Source organism: Erpetoichthys calabaricus, chromosome 6 (assembly GCF_900747795.2).
Source record: "Erpetoichthys calabaricus chromosome 6, fErpCal1.3, whole genome shotgun sequence".
NCBI classification, from domain to species: Eukaryota; Metazoa; Chordata; class Cladistia; order Polypteriformes; family Polypteridae; genus Erpetoichthys; species Erpetoichthys calabaricus.
The window spans coordinates 191,325,892-191,343,262 of NC_041399.2; the positions used below are offsets into that span (position 1 = coordinate 191,325,892).

Consider the following 17,371-nt stretch of genomic DNA (forward strand, 5'->3'; position numbering starts at 1 on the left):
CATATTGTTATTCACATAAAGGAGCCCCAGTGATGTTTCTTGACACACTTCTGCTGAATAATTCAATAGCTGAAAGTCCTCAGTGTTACTGTGTCAGAGAGAGGATGTGCAGCATTGTTCATAATGGCACTCAGTTTTGTTTCTATTCTCTCCTCCTCTATGACCTACAGAGGCTCCAGTGTGTGTCCTGTAATTGAGTCTGCTTTGTCAATTTAGTGGGCCTATCTTGATGTGATGTTACCAGTTGAGCACACCACAGCATAGTAAATCGCAAAGGTTATCACAGAGTTATAGAAGATGTGAAGGATGTCACTTTCCCCATTACTGGAACACAGTCCACTAAAGAAAAAGAGCCTGCTCTACCCCTTCTTATATAGTTCTTCTGTGTTCCAAGACCAGTACAACCTGTCATTTATGTCAACCCCCAAGTACCTGCAGGAGTGGATCACCTCAACATCCACTCCCTGAATTAGTGGCTCTTTTGTGCGGTGAAAGTCAGTAGCCAGTTCCTTGGATTTGCCGATGTTAAGATGTTATCATGGTGCTGCCACCATCATGCTTCATACTGAGGATGGTGCGTATTTGTTAGTGTGCAGCGTTCAGACATTGCATTTAGTTTGATGGCCAAAAAGCTCAATTTTGGTCTCATCAGACTATAGAACCTTCTTCCGGGTGACTTCAGTGTCTCTCATGGGTCAATGCTGATTCTCACCCCTAATGTGCACACAGGTTAATTGTTAATACCAAACTGGCCCACTACAAGTGACAGTAAGTGAGCCCTGTGACGCATTGGCATTCCATCCAGGGTTTGTTCTTCCCATATGCCCAATGCTGACTGGGTAGGATCCAGTCACCATGCCCAGAACAGGACACATTAAGTATGTGAAATGAATGGATGGACAGAAAAGGGCTGAATTAATTGATATATGTATAAAAATATTGCTGCTTTATTCCTTGTCACTGTTTTATTACCTGTGCTATGCCATACTTATAATGATATGTGAAAAGGAGATGAGAGGAAAGCCAGATGTACAGTATAAACCTTTCTATACTGTAACTGTCGCATCTTCTTCGTTAAAACTGAGCACTGGCACTGCACACACTTTTTCTTACTAAAACCTGCACGGCTAAGCGTCGTTTTCACTTTGATTCGGTGCAATAAAAAGGGAACTAAACTAAATTAGTTATTTTAAAAAACCGCAAGGCGCCTTAAAACAACAAGGACGGCTCTGGAATCCCTGCAATGCTACCCGTTCCAGGATAGGTAGGGTTAACCGGAGCTCGGACAGTAAGGCTGTGTGGCACCAAGGCCTGGCACTGCCCACTCCGCACGGCTCCCTGGAATATAACATCCCTGTCCCTTTAAAGCGCCAGACACAAACCCCATATGATCCCTGCGCTCCAATCACCGGTCCCTTCTGCAAAGGCAGTCTCTGCATTTTTGCCTTTTCCTAAACGCTAACATGGCGAAAAAAAGACAGATGTAAAGGCGATGCAAAATTAACAATCATATAACAAGGAAGGAAAGAGAACCAGAAGAAATGTAACAATACAGAGCACGAGCCTTTTTCATGGAGAATCACGGTCGCGAGCGAAAGGATGAGAAGCGGGACTCATTTACTCCAGGACACCTTGGATCAAAATGGTAAAGCGCTGCATATTTCTATTTCTATTTCTCGTGCCAGCCCTCGGTGGATGTTTGTGGCTTTTTGCTCTCTTGCAGGCAGCACCCGGGGGGCGAGTCGGGCCTCGGCAACTTACCTGAATCCCGAAGGAGGATGCCAGCAGCGGGGAGGAGTAGGAGGAGGAGGAGGAGTAGTAGCAGCAGGGAGAGAGGGATTTGAGGTGGGCGGCTTTGCATAAGCATTATGAAGTTTGCAGTTTGCAAATTTCTACTTGTAAAACGTCCAAAAAAAAAACCCCGAAGTCAACACAAGAAGAATCCGAACGAAAAAAAAGCAGGCGCTCGAGTGGCGTGGGTCGTGCCACGAAGGAGTTAAATTCCTTCCGACGCGGATGGTGCCGAGGTCGCTGCCGACCGCAGGTATGCAAACTCCATCCGGAGAGCCCAGGTGCCACTGTTGCTGCGGGGTGTCGGGGGACTATCTGACGGGGGAAAAGGGAAAAAAATATATCATGTGGCGGACAGTTTGAAATACGCGAGTCAGGGATGCAGCGCCGCGAGTGGAGGCGACGACTGGCTGAGCGGCCTTCGCTGCGCAGTCTCCTCCGGGAAGCGCGTGAAAGTTTACGAGCACGTCAGGTGTTCGAGTCGCTTCCTCTCGGGTCTCACATTGGCGCTCCGTCCTGCGGGTCACTCGATTCTTGTTTTTTTATTGTTTTTGGTTAGTTGTTAATACCGTTCGCCTTCTCGTCACTTGTGACGCCACTGTGAACCTGGCAGGCCGCTATGCCGAACCGGTTTCGTCCGTTAAATAAGCACTGTGTAAGGCGCTATATAATTGTAGGCATTGGGGCTGTAGTAATAAACCATTCCATGGCGGGGTTTGCGTAGAAAGTCGTGTGTTATTTGATAGTTTAGTATTTTTATTAGGGTGCGATCTGTGCGAGAAGTGCTTATCATTCAGAGGTGCGAGTAAAAGTTTTTCTGAAAGAAAAAAAAAAATAGAAACATCTTTCAAATGGGGTAAATTCGGTATTTAGAATTGCCTTTTATAATGAAAATGACATTTTCTGAAAAATAATATTGTCAGAACGGTGAACCCTATTATTTGATGTGCAGTTTATTGTTGCAGTGACAGAAGCCAATCCTGACAGCATTGGGAAAGTAGGAATAATCCCTCAGAACAATGAAAGAGCTGCTTGTAATAAAAACTTACTGGCAGTGACAAGTATAAGCAGGATTTACTATCGTGAATAAATCACATTCATGCATTAGAGTAAAATTACACAAACATGGGAGTCGTGTACATCAAGTGAACACTAATAAACGAGTGAAATAGTTTAAATCATTTAATAGATGTAACGATGCAAAAACAATAAAATATATATGCAAATATAAGTTGTAATGACAATACTTGCATAACTGGAACGCAAATCAGTTGTGAGGTAGTCAAATTCAAGAATACAAAATCGATATGACATACGTATTTAACAGGAAAGTAAAATGTGAAAATAACGGCTTGATCCCATTTAAAGGTTTCTGCAAAATTTGCACACATGGAGATTTCAAGCCTAGGGATATTTCCATTTTACTAAGCCTTTGTTAAACTTCCAAAAGATTTTTCTCTATATTTGTAACCTGATATGGACAGGCTTTTGGTGCTCTGTATTTATTTTCACATTTTCTTTTTCTTTTAAATATGTATGTTCATGTCCGTGATGCATTATTTTATTTGACTACCCTACAATTTACCTGTTTCCTGTAATGCATTTGTTGCCATTTCTATTTACTATATATATCTTTCTGCTATTTAATAAAATGCTAAGGTCTGTGTGCACCTGTGTCCGGTCCCACAGAGCAATCTGATTGGTCAATTTGGTTTTGGGGACATGATTAAAAGAAAAAAGATGAATGTGAGACTTCTGAGAAGGAGAAGTAAAGGTTTAAGCAGCATGCTGAGTCACCTCCAAGGACAGGCAGTATAAAACTGGACATGAGACAAGAATGGCACCTCGAAAATAACGACAGAGTTGGAAAAGCAGGCTTCTTTTATTATTTTCAATCTGAAAGCCATGACAACTTCTAAATGTAATTATTTCTGGTAAATTGCCTTGTAGTAAGGACACAACTGTCTACATCTCAAGTACTCCCTGCATGAAGCTGTCTATGTTGATTTCCTCCAAGTGCACCAAATTCCTCCCATATTCCGACGACGTGTAGGTTAGTTGAACAGAGGTTTCTCAGTTGGCCCTAGTACATGTATGTGTGTGTTTTTATTGTAGATGGGCTAGCATCCCTTCTAGGACAGGTTCCTACCCTATAACTTTGTGTTATCAGGTAACCCCTTTGTGGAAAAAATGGCTTTGCAAATTAATGCTTGTTGATTTATTGCATCATTTAAAGATTATTTTTTACAACTCAATCCTGATAAAAAAGAGATCTTATTAGTTGGTACCAAATCTGTCCTCTCTACCCTTTGTGGGCTAAAAATTGACATTGATGGGATCCTGGTTCAACCCTCAGCATCAGTCCGTAATTTGGGTGTCATCTTTGATCAGCTTCTTAATTTTCAATCATACATTAGCTCAATAGTACAGAGAGCCTTTCTTCATCTTCGCAACATTGCTCATCTGCATTCTTTCCTCAGCGTGAAAGATACTGAAACACTCATTCACGCTTTCATCACTACCTGTCTGGACTATTCCAATGCTTTGTTTCATGGCCTCCCGACTAAATATATCAATAGATTACAATATGTTCAGAATTGTGCTGCTCACATCACTCCTGTCCTCTATGATTTACATTGGTTACCAGTTTCTTCAAGAATCAAATATAAAATTATTCTTCTCACCTTTAAAACCCTTCATGGGTTAGCCCCTCATTATCTGTCAGAGCTGCTGCTTTCTTACACTCCTGCCCGTGCATTACGATCATCGGGCGCTAAGTTACTCACTGTACCTAAATACAGGTTAGTAACTATGGGTGGCAGAGCTTTCAGAGTGGATAGCCCCTAAAATTTGGAATTCTCTCCCTCTCAGCTTTTGCGAGGAAAAATCTTTTATTAATTTCAAACTTCTGTTAAAAACACATCTTTTCAATGAGTATTATTTCCCCTTGGTATTAATAAAGTATCTATTGTGGCAAGCGGCTGGGGGTGGCGCCCAGCCGGGATGCCTGGAAGGACCAGAGGAGGGATTACGCCTCCTCCAGACCACAAGGGGGCGACCGCCTTGGTGGCTTTGGGGACCACGGGAACTGAGCTTGGAAGCTCAACCCTATAGGGGCCCGTGGTCACCACCAGGGGGCGTCCCGATGCCTGGAAAGCCCTGGTCCTCAGCACTTCCACCACACCCGGAAGTGCTGGGGGGAAGATGACCAGGGATACCCGGAGTGCTTCCGGATGTGCAGCTGGTTCTTCCTTCACACTGGGGAGTGCTGGCGGAAGATTATCGGGAGGCACTTGGAGCACATCCGGGTGATTATAAAAGGGGCCGCCTCCCTCCGTTCAGTGGCTTGATTCGGGAGCGGAGAAGGATGGAGCTCCGGAGGAGTGGAAAGGAGGCGGCCTGAAGAAAGGCATTGTGTGAGAAGCCTGAACTTTGGGGGAGTTTTGTGTTTGTGTGGCACTTTATTGTATACTAGACAAAGAGCCCTTTTCGACAACGTAAGATGAAACGGGCACGAGTTTGTGTCAGCTGTGTATGAAGAACAAATGATAAGTAACGAAGAAGTTGTTTTGTAATGATTGTAGTCCGCTTTACTCATTACTGTACAGGCTTGTACTGTTAGTTGATGAATTTTCCAGGCCTATAGTATAATATTGAATGATGAATGTTCCAGTACAATATGGAATAGTAATAAGTATAAGCACCACAAACCTGATATAGGTGTATTGAATGAATGCGTAATTGAATCAGAATGCGTAATTAGGCCTCGAGCTGTAGTCAAAATCGCCTTTTAGGCCTCTAGAGCTTTAATCGAAGTCGCCTTTCTCTTTGAAGTTTTGCGGCCGTAAATCCACCGCCTGCCACGATGTTGGGGTTGGATGTCAGTCTCGTAAGGTTTTTTGGACAGCTGCGCAGAAGGCGACTGTACATTCGGCTTCGAACGTGCGCAGAAGGCGACTATCTATCTATCTATTTTTTTCGTGTATGTAATTTCTACTGTCTTGTTAATGTGTGTATTGAGTTGTTAAGTGTCCTTGAGTGTATGAAAGGTGCTACATAAATAAAACATTATTATTATTATTATAATAATCCAACGTATTGCTAATGTTTTTTAATGTACGTTAAAAATGCATACAAATTGCACACATAACATCCATATTACTAAACGAGAATGGTAAACCGGATATGGACGCAGGGACGTGGGCCGTGGACGCAAAAGACGTAGTGCACAGGCGCCACACAAAGCCCCCCTCCAACCAACGGAAAATAAGAAATGAGGCGCCGCGCCCATAGCACACAAAAAAAAGGAGTCAGACGCAGGCGCCACACAAACCAATGGCACACAGCGCCACACGAAGCCCATAGCACACGAAACGGGACGCGCACAAAAAAGAGGATTCAGACCCACGACACACAAAGCCCCTCTCCACTAACAGAAATAAGAAATGAGGCAACGCGCCCCTAGCACACAAAAAAAAAAAGGAGTCAGACGCGAGCGCCACACAAAGCCCATTGCACAAAAAACGGGACAGACTACGGACATAGCACACGAAACGGGACGTACACAACAAGGAGGATTCAGACCCACGACACACAAAGCCCCCCCTCCACTAACAGAAATAAAAAATGAGGCAACGCGCCCCTAGCACACAAAAACAAGGAGTCAGACGCAAGCGCCACACAAAGCCCATAGCACACGAGACGGGACAGACTACGGATTTCACACACTAACATAAATAAGAAATGAGACACAAAGCACCCCTCCACTAACAGAAATAAGAAATGAGGCAACGCACCCATATCACACAAAACAGAGGAGTCAGACACACGCCCCAAAGTGAAACGGGACAGACTACGGACTCCACACACGGTCACCCATCGAGCCCGAGATAGCACATTCCACGCACTTCTAAAAAAACGCACGCCGACAAAAGACGTCATACATAAACAACAACAGACTGGACTACAATACATATACAGGCGCGACACCTGATGGGTAATAATACGAAGAAACGAACTGTCCGTATTAAACATACGTCATCTGAACACGTTCAAACTATACAGCATAGGTGAATCTCATTACAGAGATGCACTATTAACCGTACAACCACAGAAAAGGCTCCATATTAACAGTGAGTGCGATCCTCCTTATTACTTATCCATATTACTAACGATAAAGAACAAACAAGTCATGAATTCACGATCACGGGTACAAAATGATACGGCTCGAGTAACGGGACCACAAACACGAACCCGCATGAAAAAAAACAATAAACGTCGGCACCTACAACGTGCTTCTGAAACCACGTAAGAAAAAATGTCTTGGCTCCAAAAACGCAAAGCTCAGCTAACACAGTTACAGAAACGAGCCCAGATGGACAGACACAATGAACGTAGACGCATGCAGCGCGCGTCTCAAAGTGCTGAGGCCAAGCAGGCACGGGTTCAAAAGGAAAGAGCTCGAATCACAGAGATACAAAAACGGGAGCGACGGGACAAAATAAATGAACGCAGACGTCTACAACACGCATCTGAAATGCCGTAAAACAAGCAGGCAAGGCTCCAAAAAGAGAGAGCTCGACTGACCAAGATACAAAAACGGGACAGGCTCAATAAAAACAATGAACGCCGGCGACTACAACAGGCTTCTCACACAACACAAGCAAAGCGATTACAACTCCAAAACAACACATCCCAAATACTGGACATACAACGACGCGCCTCTCAAACGGCACAAGCAAAAGATAAACGTCAAAGACATCAACGACACACACCTGTTAAACGATTCCGCCAGTTGGCTGACAACGCGTTCAATAATGAGTCCACTATTCATGAAAATTCATTGGGATTAATGAAACAACTGGCAATACAAGTAATGAATTTACACGTTGTTGTGAAAAGGGTCAAGTTAGACTGCCTCCAGTGGAAAGCAAAGTAAAACGTCATAAACAGGTTAAACGAGTTGGCCAAACACATGGACAACAGGTTACAGATAATGAAGACCGGAATTCAAAAGCTTCAAAAACAAGAGCTCGAATGACCGAAATACAAACTGAAACGGGAAACACTACGGGGTCCGCAGTACTCCACTATGCACCGCATAATCCTGCGGAGGAGGCTCCGTATTAACAGTGGAGAGCCCCAGAGTGACACGGGCGAGCGCTCCGTATTAAACTTGCGTCATCCTGACATGTGGCTGCCCAGTGGGCACGGGTTCAAAACGCCGGGGGTAGGCGAGCGAAGCGAGCAGGGGGCGGAGCCCCCTTGTTTTCTATCTATTATGAAAAGAAATCCTGTCCCCTGTCCTGATAGTCTACGATACGTGATCTTCTCGGAAGATAATTTAAAGACCCGCGAGATGAAAGAGACCTGCCACGGTGCGTCTCACGGGAACATAGAACGAGAGCCATGCAAGACACACCCTACTTACAAGCAATATCAAAAAAAAACAAATCAGTAGTGTAAATGCAGTCATGCAGCACACACAGCTCCAGGGCTCTCAGTGCATATAAAGTGTATAAGGTCAATACGGTAGAAATGAAACGTCGACGATTAAACGAAGAAGAAAGAAAAGCGCGGAGAAAAGAGACACAAATGCGTTGGACAGAAAATAGAGCAAAAAAGAATAATCGAGATGCAAATTCAGAAAATAAGGAAAGTAATTATCAGCCCGGAACAAGTGGAATTGGAAAAACACATGCAGAGCAGGTTAGAGACTATGAAACCAGGGAAATTAGAAAGGCTCAAAAAAAAAAAACGTTGGCGCTATACACATGTGGAGAAAGTTAAAGGATATTAAAGTAGGAAAATTAGAAAATATAAAAAAGTAAAGATCGCAGTAGCACAAACAAACAAACTTCTTCATTTAACTATGCACCAGTCTAACTTTGGTTTTGCACAATAATTACTACACTATTGCACCTTAACACTTAATTCTACTTTATTCACATAATTTTACTTATTTATTATGTTCTACTATACTGTTATCTTTCGATCTATGACTTTTTGTTAATCTAACTGATATTCTTCTAACTTTGCACAGTTTTTGATAAGCGGATCAGGATGCATTTCACTGCGTGCTGTCCTGTATAACTATGCATGTGACAAATAAAGAATCTTGAGAATTTCAAAAACGGAGATTACTGCACATGCATTTATTGGTTACTTTGTTAATGTATATATATTTATCTGTCTGCTTATTTAAAAACCTAAATTTTCCCCAGGAGTCAAAAACGTTCTGTCTAGCCCTTGTACAAAAACTAGACAAAAGCTGGGGTATCACCTTGGTAAACCCATGTACTTTTGGAACTGTGAGAGAAAAATAGCACGACTTTACAGACAGGAGTCCAATGCAGAACTCTACTTACTTTTTTACTTTGTAAAAAAAAAAAATTATTAACTGCTAATGATGTAGATCAGGCATGTCAAACACGCGGCCCCCGGGCCGCTTGCAGCCTGCAACAGAAATCTGTGCAGCCCGCATGACAGATCCTAGTTAGCACTAAACTTGTACAAAATGATTACTATCGTTTGTGATTGAATCATTCTTCATCTTTGGCGTTACTTACTGACTTTTCTTACTTCTGCCTTCTGACAAAAGCTCATTTTCCCATGGCATTATGGTACCGGAAACGTCATCTGTTAGTATAGCAACGAGCCTTGTCCAAAGTTAATGAGCCGCGACATCGCAGCTGAAGTGCTAGGCTGCAGCAGCCTGGCAGCAGGGGCGGCCTTAGGCATGTGCAAACTGTGCACCTGCACAGGGCTGCCACGCCAATATATATTGAATATAAAACAGAAAGAGAAAATAACGACACAGCTGACGGCAATGTGGCCGAAAAACATTAAGTTTCTTGTTAATTAGTACGCTGTATTTACTAATATCACTCGAGTCAGAGCAGTAAGCTATATGTAGTATTATAACGTTCTGCCGTAATGAGAATATCATGGGCCGCCACTTGGTTTTCAAGTTACGGACACGCGCATATAGAAGCGTGTCATGAGCACGAGCCGGCTATGCAGTGTCCGCAATGGACGGGCGAAGGTCCACCAATTCTTTCTCTGCCCAGGGCCGCCACGAGCCTAGAGCCACTACTGGCTGTGCTGCTGAGACTGGCCACTGGGAAGAACTGACCATCACGTGTAGTAATAGCTCGCATATTTTCATGTTTTTTTGCTCTAGTTTTATGTAATTTTGTGCTAGTATTGTAACGAACAGTTAGTGCAGACTACAGCTGAAGATCTGAAGTGGATGCGAGAAGTTGGTGAGTTGTTTATTAACAAATTTTTGTGATTTTGAGTTTGTAAAATTAGTGTAGGTCAGGGGGCTTTTTGCATATCAGCTTATTTTACAATATAAACTTTGAAGTAAACTTAGTAAAGTAAAATTAGATTTTTGGAGGATTTGTTTTCCAACTTGCATTACTGAGCAATGAATTCAGTGAGCGTTTTCGTTCACACGAACAGGACTTTCCGCTGTTTACGTCACCATACTCTTACAACATTGAGAATGCGCCTGAGAATATCCAAATGGAATTGATTGAACTGCAGTCAGATTCTATTCTGAAGGCAAAATTCAACGAAGTTGGTGTGCCAGGCTTGTATGCTTACCTGCCATCCTCGTATGTGTAGATCCTTCAGTTGGCATCGAGAATATTGCCTATGTGCGGAAGCACTTACCTTTATGAGCAATTGTTTTCGTTAATTAAAGCTACCAAAACCCCACATCACTCAAGACTTACCGTCGAGCACCTTTCATCCCTCATAAAAGTTGTAGCTGCACAAGATTTCAAGCCTGATATTGACGAACTGGTTACTAACAAGAGATGCCAAGTGTCGGGACAAAAGAAATAGATCTCACACTGTAAGACTCCTATATAAGCAATGAATATAATATAGTAATATAAGGACCTAGCTAAGAGACTAAGACTCTAATTGTACGCTGTTGTACGGAGATTGTATGGAAATAAATTGCTTTTCTTTAAACTTTTCAGTATTGGAAAGAAAGCTACAGTAACTTTGTATAATAGTATTTGTTACAGTGCAGCCCGCTGATGCACGTATGGCAGTCGAAGCAGCCCACCAATGGTAGTGAGTTTGACATGCCTGATGTATATCATTTTGTCTATGCTGAAATTCCAAACAGAGAATCCTATCCTGACCTCATTAAAAAGATTCAGCATATTGGGACTCGCAAGATTACAAATATTGTTTTTACAGAAGTTCTGAAATAAAAGTGAAACTAATGAAATAGCAACAATTCAAAGAAAAAAAATCTTAAAAGTGTGTATCTGGAAAACCAAATACGGGGTTCGGCGAGCGAAGCGAGCAGGGGGCAAAGCCCCCTAGTATTTACAAAAAAAAAAATAAAATTGGCCAAATATGTTAAACGCTACCACTGGAAGCAGGTTTTTGCTGAATTTGTCTCTTGCTTATTGCTTCCACAACCAGTCAAATCAGAGTGATTTGGGTGGATGGATGAATAGAAGGACAGAAGGCTGTGAAATGCGCTTTTTCCATGTTGTGTGGTTTATGTGTGACTTTGAGATTTCCCAGGCAGCAATATGTTTTGTTTTTTTTTTATAACCAATATTAAAATTCGTAGAAAGCCTCCTTTGTTTGAAAAAAATTATTGCAAAAATGTTTGAGTTATTGTATAGTACTTTCCAATTCATAAATCACTGGTCATCTGGTTTCACCCCAAAGACAGGTTTGTTGGATTAGAACTTCCAGATTGGCATGTGACGTGTGGCTGTTTACCCTATGATGGGCTAATAACCTGTTCTGGCATTGTTTCATCCTTGTGCCTGATGATTGCTGGGATGGGCTCCAGCTGCCCCACAACTCTGCTTTTGATAAGTGGGTTAGGAAAATGGATGGATGGATTTACTTAAGGAGTGAAGTAAGAGTTATGATTATGTATACTGTGTACATGTAAAGTGTTTGTAAATGTTCATGGTATTGGGTGACAGACAAAGAAGTAGTTTGCAAATCATGGAGTAGATTCTGACATAACTTTTGTGGGCACACCCATCTGTTGTGATTATGGATTTGTTGAGGAATTCTTTCTATGCAATCTGTAGTGTCTTCTTAGGAAGGGCTTTCTAATTTCAGTGTATTGCTCACAGAACCAGGGGTATGCCACTGTTTCATACTGTGTGTTTTGCAGGAGCACTTGCAATATGATATTGTTGTATGAATCCTGCATGAACATACTGCTCCACAATCAAAATGTGATTCTCCAATGAATATGGCCTGTCTTTTCTTCAGCAAGCTCACAGATGAGAGAAATAAAGGGGCAGAGCTCCTTACAATGCACTGAGCTACTTTTTTTGTGTCACCCTGTAGTTTAGTGTCACGTCAGTCTTATATGTGCGGGACTATAAGGATTTTAGAGTGTTGGCTTCATTGTTAAGCTTTTTTAAATTCGTAAGCTATACCGTTTTATACTAAGGCATTCTTTTCTCAATGTAATACTACTTTATAACATTTTATTTAATAGCCGATCATTTTTTGATGTAATAGGGCAGCAATCCGTTTTCAACTGACAATAGTTGGTTCCCCAGACTCAAGCTGTCAGGTTGATTGTTAATTCCAATTTTTCACTCTTGACTCTTTGGGTACACAGTATTTGTATATCTACCTTGTTGAACTTGTCATTGCAGGCAGTGCTTGTGGCTTCTTAAATGGTATGTGAGATCATTTACTGTTTTATGTTTTCTAAACATTGGAAGTGCCAATAATGGCTTTGTAGACATAATGAGGTCGGCACTGTTTAGATTAGCGGTTTGTTTAGAATTATAGTTAAAACCAGACCCAAAATGTATGTTACCATAGACAAATTGCACCCATTTTGTGGTGATGCCTTATTTTGTGTATATTTTTAAATACTTTTTTAAAATGCAAGTGCTATAATAACAATATAGACAATACTGTTGATAGAGTACTTAAGATAGAAGAACACAGAACTTCAATATATCATGATGTATAGTGATCAAAATATTTTTAAATAAATGAAGCACATTCAAGTAAATGTGAAGACAGGACTCTTGACTAATAAATAATGTTAATTTAATATTAAATATTTAACAATATTTTAGCAAAAAGTACATGTATGCTGGGTATTACAAGCATCTGACTGGATACTTGACATGTGGTTTATGTTACATGAGTAACTTGAGGTTATTTCATGAACATTTTAATATTGTGTGCTGTTGTTCAGCATTGGTCCCCACTGGTGCCAGTTTGAGCCCATTATATCAGAAAGTTTATCATCTCTGCTCTCCGTGAACACAAGATAAAATTTTCTTAGTCATCACTTCAAACAACAGATTCTCCACCCAAAGACATTACTTTTTTGTATTTTTTTTAACATCTCTAGTCAGTAGCTTGTTCGACATAATTGGAGATCTCTGTGCGAAGAAAATTTCCCGAAAAATTGTGCATGATTTACCATTAACCAGCTTTCATTAATGCTTCATATGTCATTGATACAGTGTTGGAATGGTTCACTTGCTCTGTAAAAGAGGCTTTGGTAGATGCTTGTGTTTGATGTTTATTGCGCTTGCAGCACTTCCAGGTGGACCATCTTAAGTTTCTGTCTCGTTTAAGTGACTATAAAAAGCTAAAATTGCAGTTCTTCTATTTTTTGATGTTGCACATGTTCATATTGTGATTTTTGGTTGCATATTTCCAGCTTGTATCATTGCTCATTGTTGTCTTTTTAAATATGTTGCTGAGGTCTCATATCCATTATATATTAATGGGAGCAGCCGAAAGAAGAAGATTAAGTTTCAATTATAATTGCTTATTCAGAATGTGGGTGTACATAATTTTGTGGATACCTGACCATCACTGGCATTGATAAGAAGCTGGCAACCCCTTTTGCAGCCCTACCAACCTCCAGTCTTCATGGAAAGAATTCCACAAAATTTTTGAGTGTGTCTGTGGGATATTGCTACCATTTAGCCAAAAGAGCATTTTGTAAAGTCAGGTACTAATTTTGGATAAGAAGACCTGGCATGCAATCAGCAATCCAATTCATTCAAACGGTCTTCAGTGGGGTTAAGGTCTACCCTCTCCACTTCAGTGCTGTTAATACTGAAGAGATTGTAGTGCCTCTGATGCTTTCTGCCAAAGTCCACCATCAACTTCTTTGTCTTGATGTCATTCAAGAGTAGACTATTGTTCTTGACACTTAGCATTGTACATATGGTTGCTAGGGTTGTGTGCAGCTTTCTGGCCATGGAAACCCATTTCATTAAGCTCCCAGTGCAGTTTGATGGTGCTTCCAGAGGTAGTTTGGATTTTTTTTGTGAGGGATGCAACAGATGAAAGGTGATTTTTACTTACTACGTGCTTTAGCACTTGGCAGCCTCACTCTGTGAGTTTGCATGGTCTTCCATTTCATGGATGAACTGTTGATGCTTCCACTTCAAAGTAATAGCACGTGCAGTTGACTAGAGCAGATCTAGCAGAGCAAAAAATGAATGTATCAACTAATGTGTGGCCAAGGTAGCACCTTATGACAGCGCCACGTTTAACATCACTGAGCTCTTTAGTGAAACCAATTCTACTGCCAGTGTTTGTCAATGGAGACTGCATGGCCATGTGCTTGATTTTTATATGCCTGAAACACCTGAACTGTATAATTTGGAGAGGTGTGCACATACCTTTGGCCATATAGTACATTGGGATATTTATAGAGTAGCTTTATTACATCAGTAAGAATACTTTACAACGCATATCACTAAAAAAATAAGTATTTCTTGTAAAAGTATGCAGCCTCACTTTCAGAATGTATTTATGGGACTGAATCATTCAATCCCCATCTAATGAGTAAGCCCAGCAAAACACTTTGTAAAGCAACGTCCACTTCTGGCATATTTCTTATTTGTGTTGTGATGTGACTTTTGTCATCTGCTATAAATTTGATTTGATTATCAAAAGGGTCTTGGATAATTTCATTTTCAAACTCTTAAGGGTAATAAAATGTGAATGTTAATTTCTGTAATACCCACTGTCTTCTGTTTTTAGTGGCTAAAGTTGCAACTTAGTTTGAGGTATTGGAGTGATTTTGTATTTTTTGTAACTTATTATGCAACTTATTTGTCTGTTAGTGTAGAGTTATTTGGTATTGGAAGGTGTTGTGAAACCACAAAACCAGTTAAACTAGAACAATCCCTTGAACTCAATTTAAAGGTCAACATGAAATGAAACCTAATATGATGATACAGCACCCAGTTTGTACCATGCTAGCTGCAGGTTAGTCCCATTATAAACTTGTCATTGGTAGTCCAATTATACTTGATGAACAATGCTTCCCATCCTAGCTTCATATGGTAGGTTGCAGAGCACACCTGTTACTGTGTCTATGATAGGTCTTGGATTCTCTTTGTATGCAATTATTATGCAGCATAACAGGTTAAATAAACAGCTTTACATTTTTAACATTGTATTCAGAAATGCCAGTGGGCGGAGTGGTGGCTGTCTGGCTAGGGATCTGTGCTAGTATCTGGAAGGTTGCCATTTGAAGTCCCATTACTGCCAGAAAGAGATCCTACTCCATTGGGCCCTTGATTAAGGACCATAACCTGAAAAATTGTTCCAGGGCTGCTGTACAATGGCTGACCCTGTACTCTAACTCCCAGAAAGGTCACAAAGAAGGGGAAAGGATATCAAATCAAAAACAAAAAGCAAATGGCAATTTTGGCTTAACGTAAGGACAACTTCTCACAAAAATGAGCTATTCAGTCCACCATAGTTTATCAATCCCTATTCAAATAATTTCTTTAAATATCAAGCTGAGATTTGAAGGTGGACAAAATACTTCTAGTAATGCCACCCTATTTGGTAATTTATTCTATATATCTGTGCCTTTCTTAGGGTAGGTAAAACCTTCCCACATTTGTGCAAAATTATTCTTAAACCAACTTCCACCTATGTTCCACCTGTGTTCTTATTAAGGAATCCATTTTCAAATGTTAACTACAATCTGCTGTACTAATTTGAACACTTTAAGTAACCAGAGTTCAAGTTGAGAAGTAAACTAAAAGATGCTGCTTTCTAAATTATTCCTTAAAGCTCATATATCATGATCCTAGAATCAGTCAATTTACTCTTAACTTGCCTTAGTGCTGTTATACACAAAGTTCCAGGTGAGGCCTCACTAGTGCTTTGAATAATTGATTGTAAAAAATTGTCAAAACATTTTTCACAACAAATATGCTGTGTTCACCAGTGACCTAGTTCACCAAACATTTTTTTCCAAGCACCCCATGATGCTTTGCCAGGCCAGTGTGACATCACTGCAGCCATACACAGAACTTTCACACATGCGTACTTTAAGTGTACTTCACCTCACATTTTACATCTGCTTTGTGCATGTGTGCTGTCATTACACCCTGCATGTGGTGTTTTTTTGTGTTTGTTTTTTTTTTAATCTTGCAGTATTTTAATTTGAGGCGTACATTAACTGACCATAATTAAAATTTTATTAAAGTACTGCCGCTGAATATATAACACTTATCCCAGTGTGCTCACTCACTCGCCACTGCACCATATGGCTAATTTTGTATGCCAGCCAAATGCATGCATAATTAGCCACATGCCACAGCTCTGAGTCAAAACAAGCCTTAAAGGAATACCCCCCCCCCCCCCAAGTCAGAAAACACGACACTGTGGAATAATAATAATAAAGATTTGTTACTATTTACATGGTGTTTCTGTCTCCTTGATGGAAGAAAAATGGCAAAGCATCTACACAGATTGAAAACAAACAAGATGTTCCAGCTCCTCCTGGAGCTGCGACTTCAACCAACAGGACGAGCCAGTCCTGCACTGCCATTTATGGCACAGCCAAAGATTGGAACTCAGAGAGTTCAATGATATTTTTTTTTTTTTTTGCTCATAGCTAGTTTGTGGCCATTTCTTGTATTTTGTTTGTGGTTATCATTCCGCCTGTGTCATTTGTTGTTTAAGGCATGGTGGTGGTACTGTGGTTATCACTGCTGCTCAGCTCACATTTGGCAAATGCTTTTCTGTCTGTCAGGGATACCTAAAAGACCATTGCACCATTATAAGCCAAACCACATAACCTTAACACCCTCCCCCCCAATTTTAAATGTTATAATCCAGACATGAGATTCTTCAAGGTGGATGATGATGTTGGCTTAATATATACACTGTGACAACACAATTAAAAAATAAAACAACACACTAAAAATCCATTTAGTTTGTGGGGTTACTGTTTTTAATTTTTATGAAGTTGAACAGTTGTGAAGTTTTATCTGAAATATTGTTAATATCAAAACGTGTCTTGCATAGCTTACGTAGCTAAAATTAAACAGAAAAATGTATATGTATTTTTTTCTCTTCAGCATACTGTGTATATTTGTAAGATACATGCACTGTGTATTTAACATTATCTGCTTTGTTTTCCTCACTTTGTCCTTTCCTCAGAGCTGTCTTTTGAAATTCACAAATCTGCTGCTAAATATGGCTTGTGTGCTTCATATTGTGGCTGTTGCTATTTCCATGCCTGCTTTGTACTCCTGTAGCTTTAACATTAAATGCCTTTTGT

At 40.7% G+C, this 17,371-nt stretch overlaps 1 protein-coding gene across 2 annotated transcripts in view; it reads left to right on the top strand.

The window, feature by feature from the left end:
• The first annotated feature begins 1,366 nt into the window (after window positions 1-1,366).
• Window positions 1,367-17,371, top strand: part of zbtb47b (zinc finger and BTB domain containing 47b) — a 148,812-nt gene continuing 132,807 nt past the window's right edge. The window contains exon 1 of one of the 2 annotated variants that reach the window (XM_028804194.2): window positions 1,367-1,645. In XM_028804194.2, coding sequence (XP_028660027.1) covers window positions 1,643-1,645 — 3 coding nt within the window. In that variant the 5' untranslated portion in view covers window positions 1,367-1,642. Of the gene's footprint in view, window positions 1,646-1,688; window positions 2,045-17,371 lie in introns of those variants that run through there. The other variant, XM_028804195.2, reaches the window with a different exon arrangement.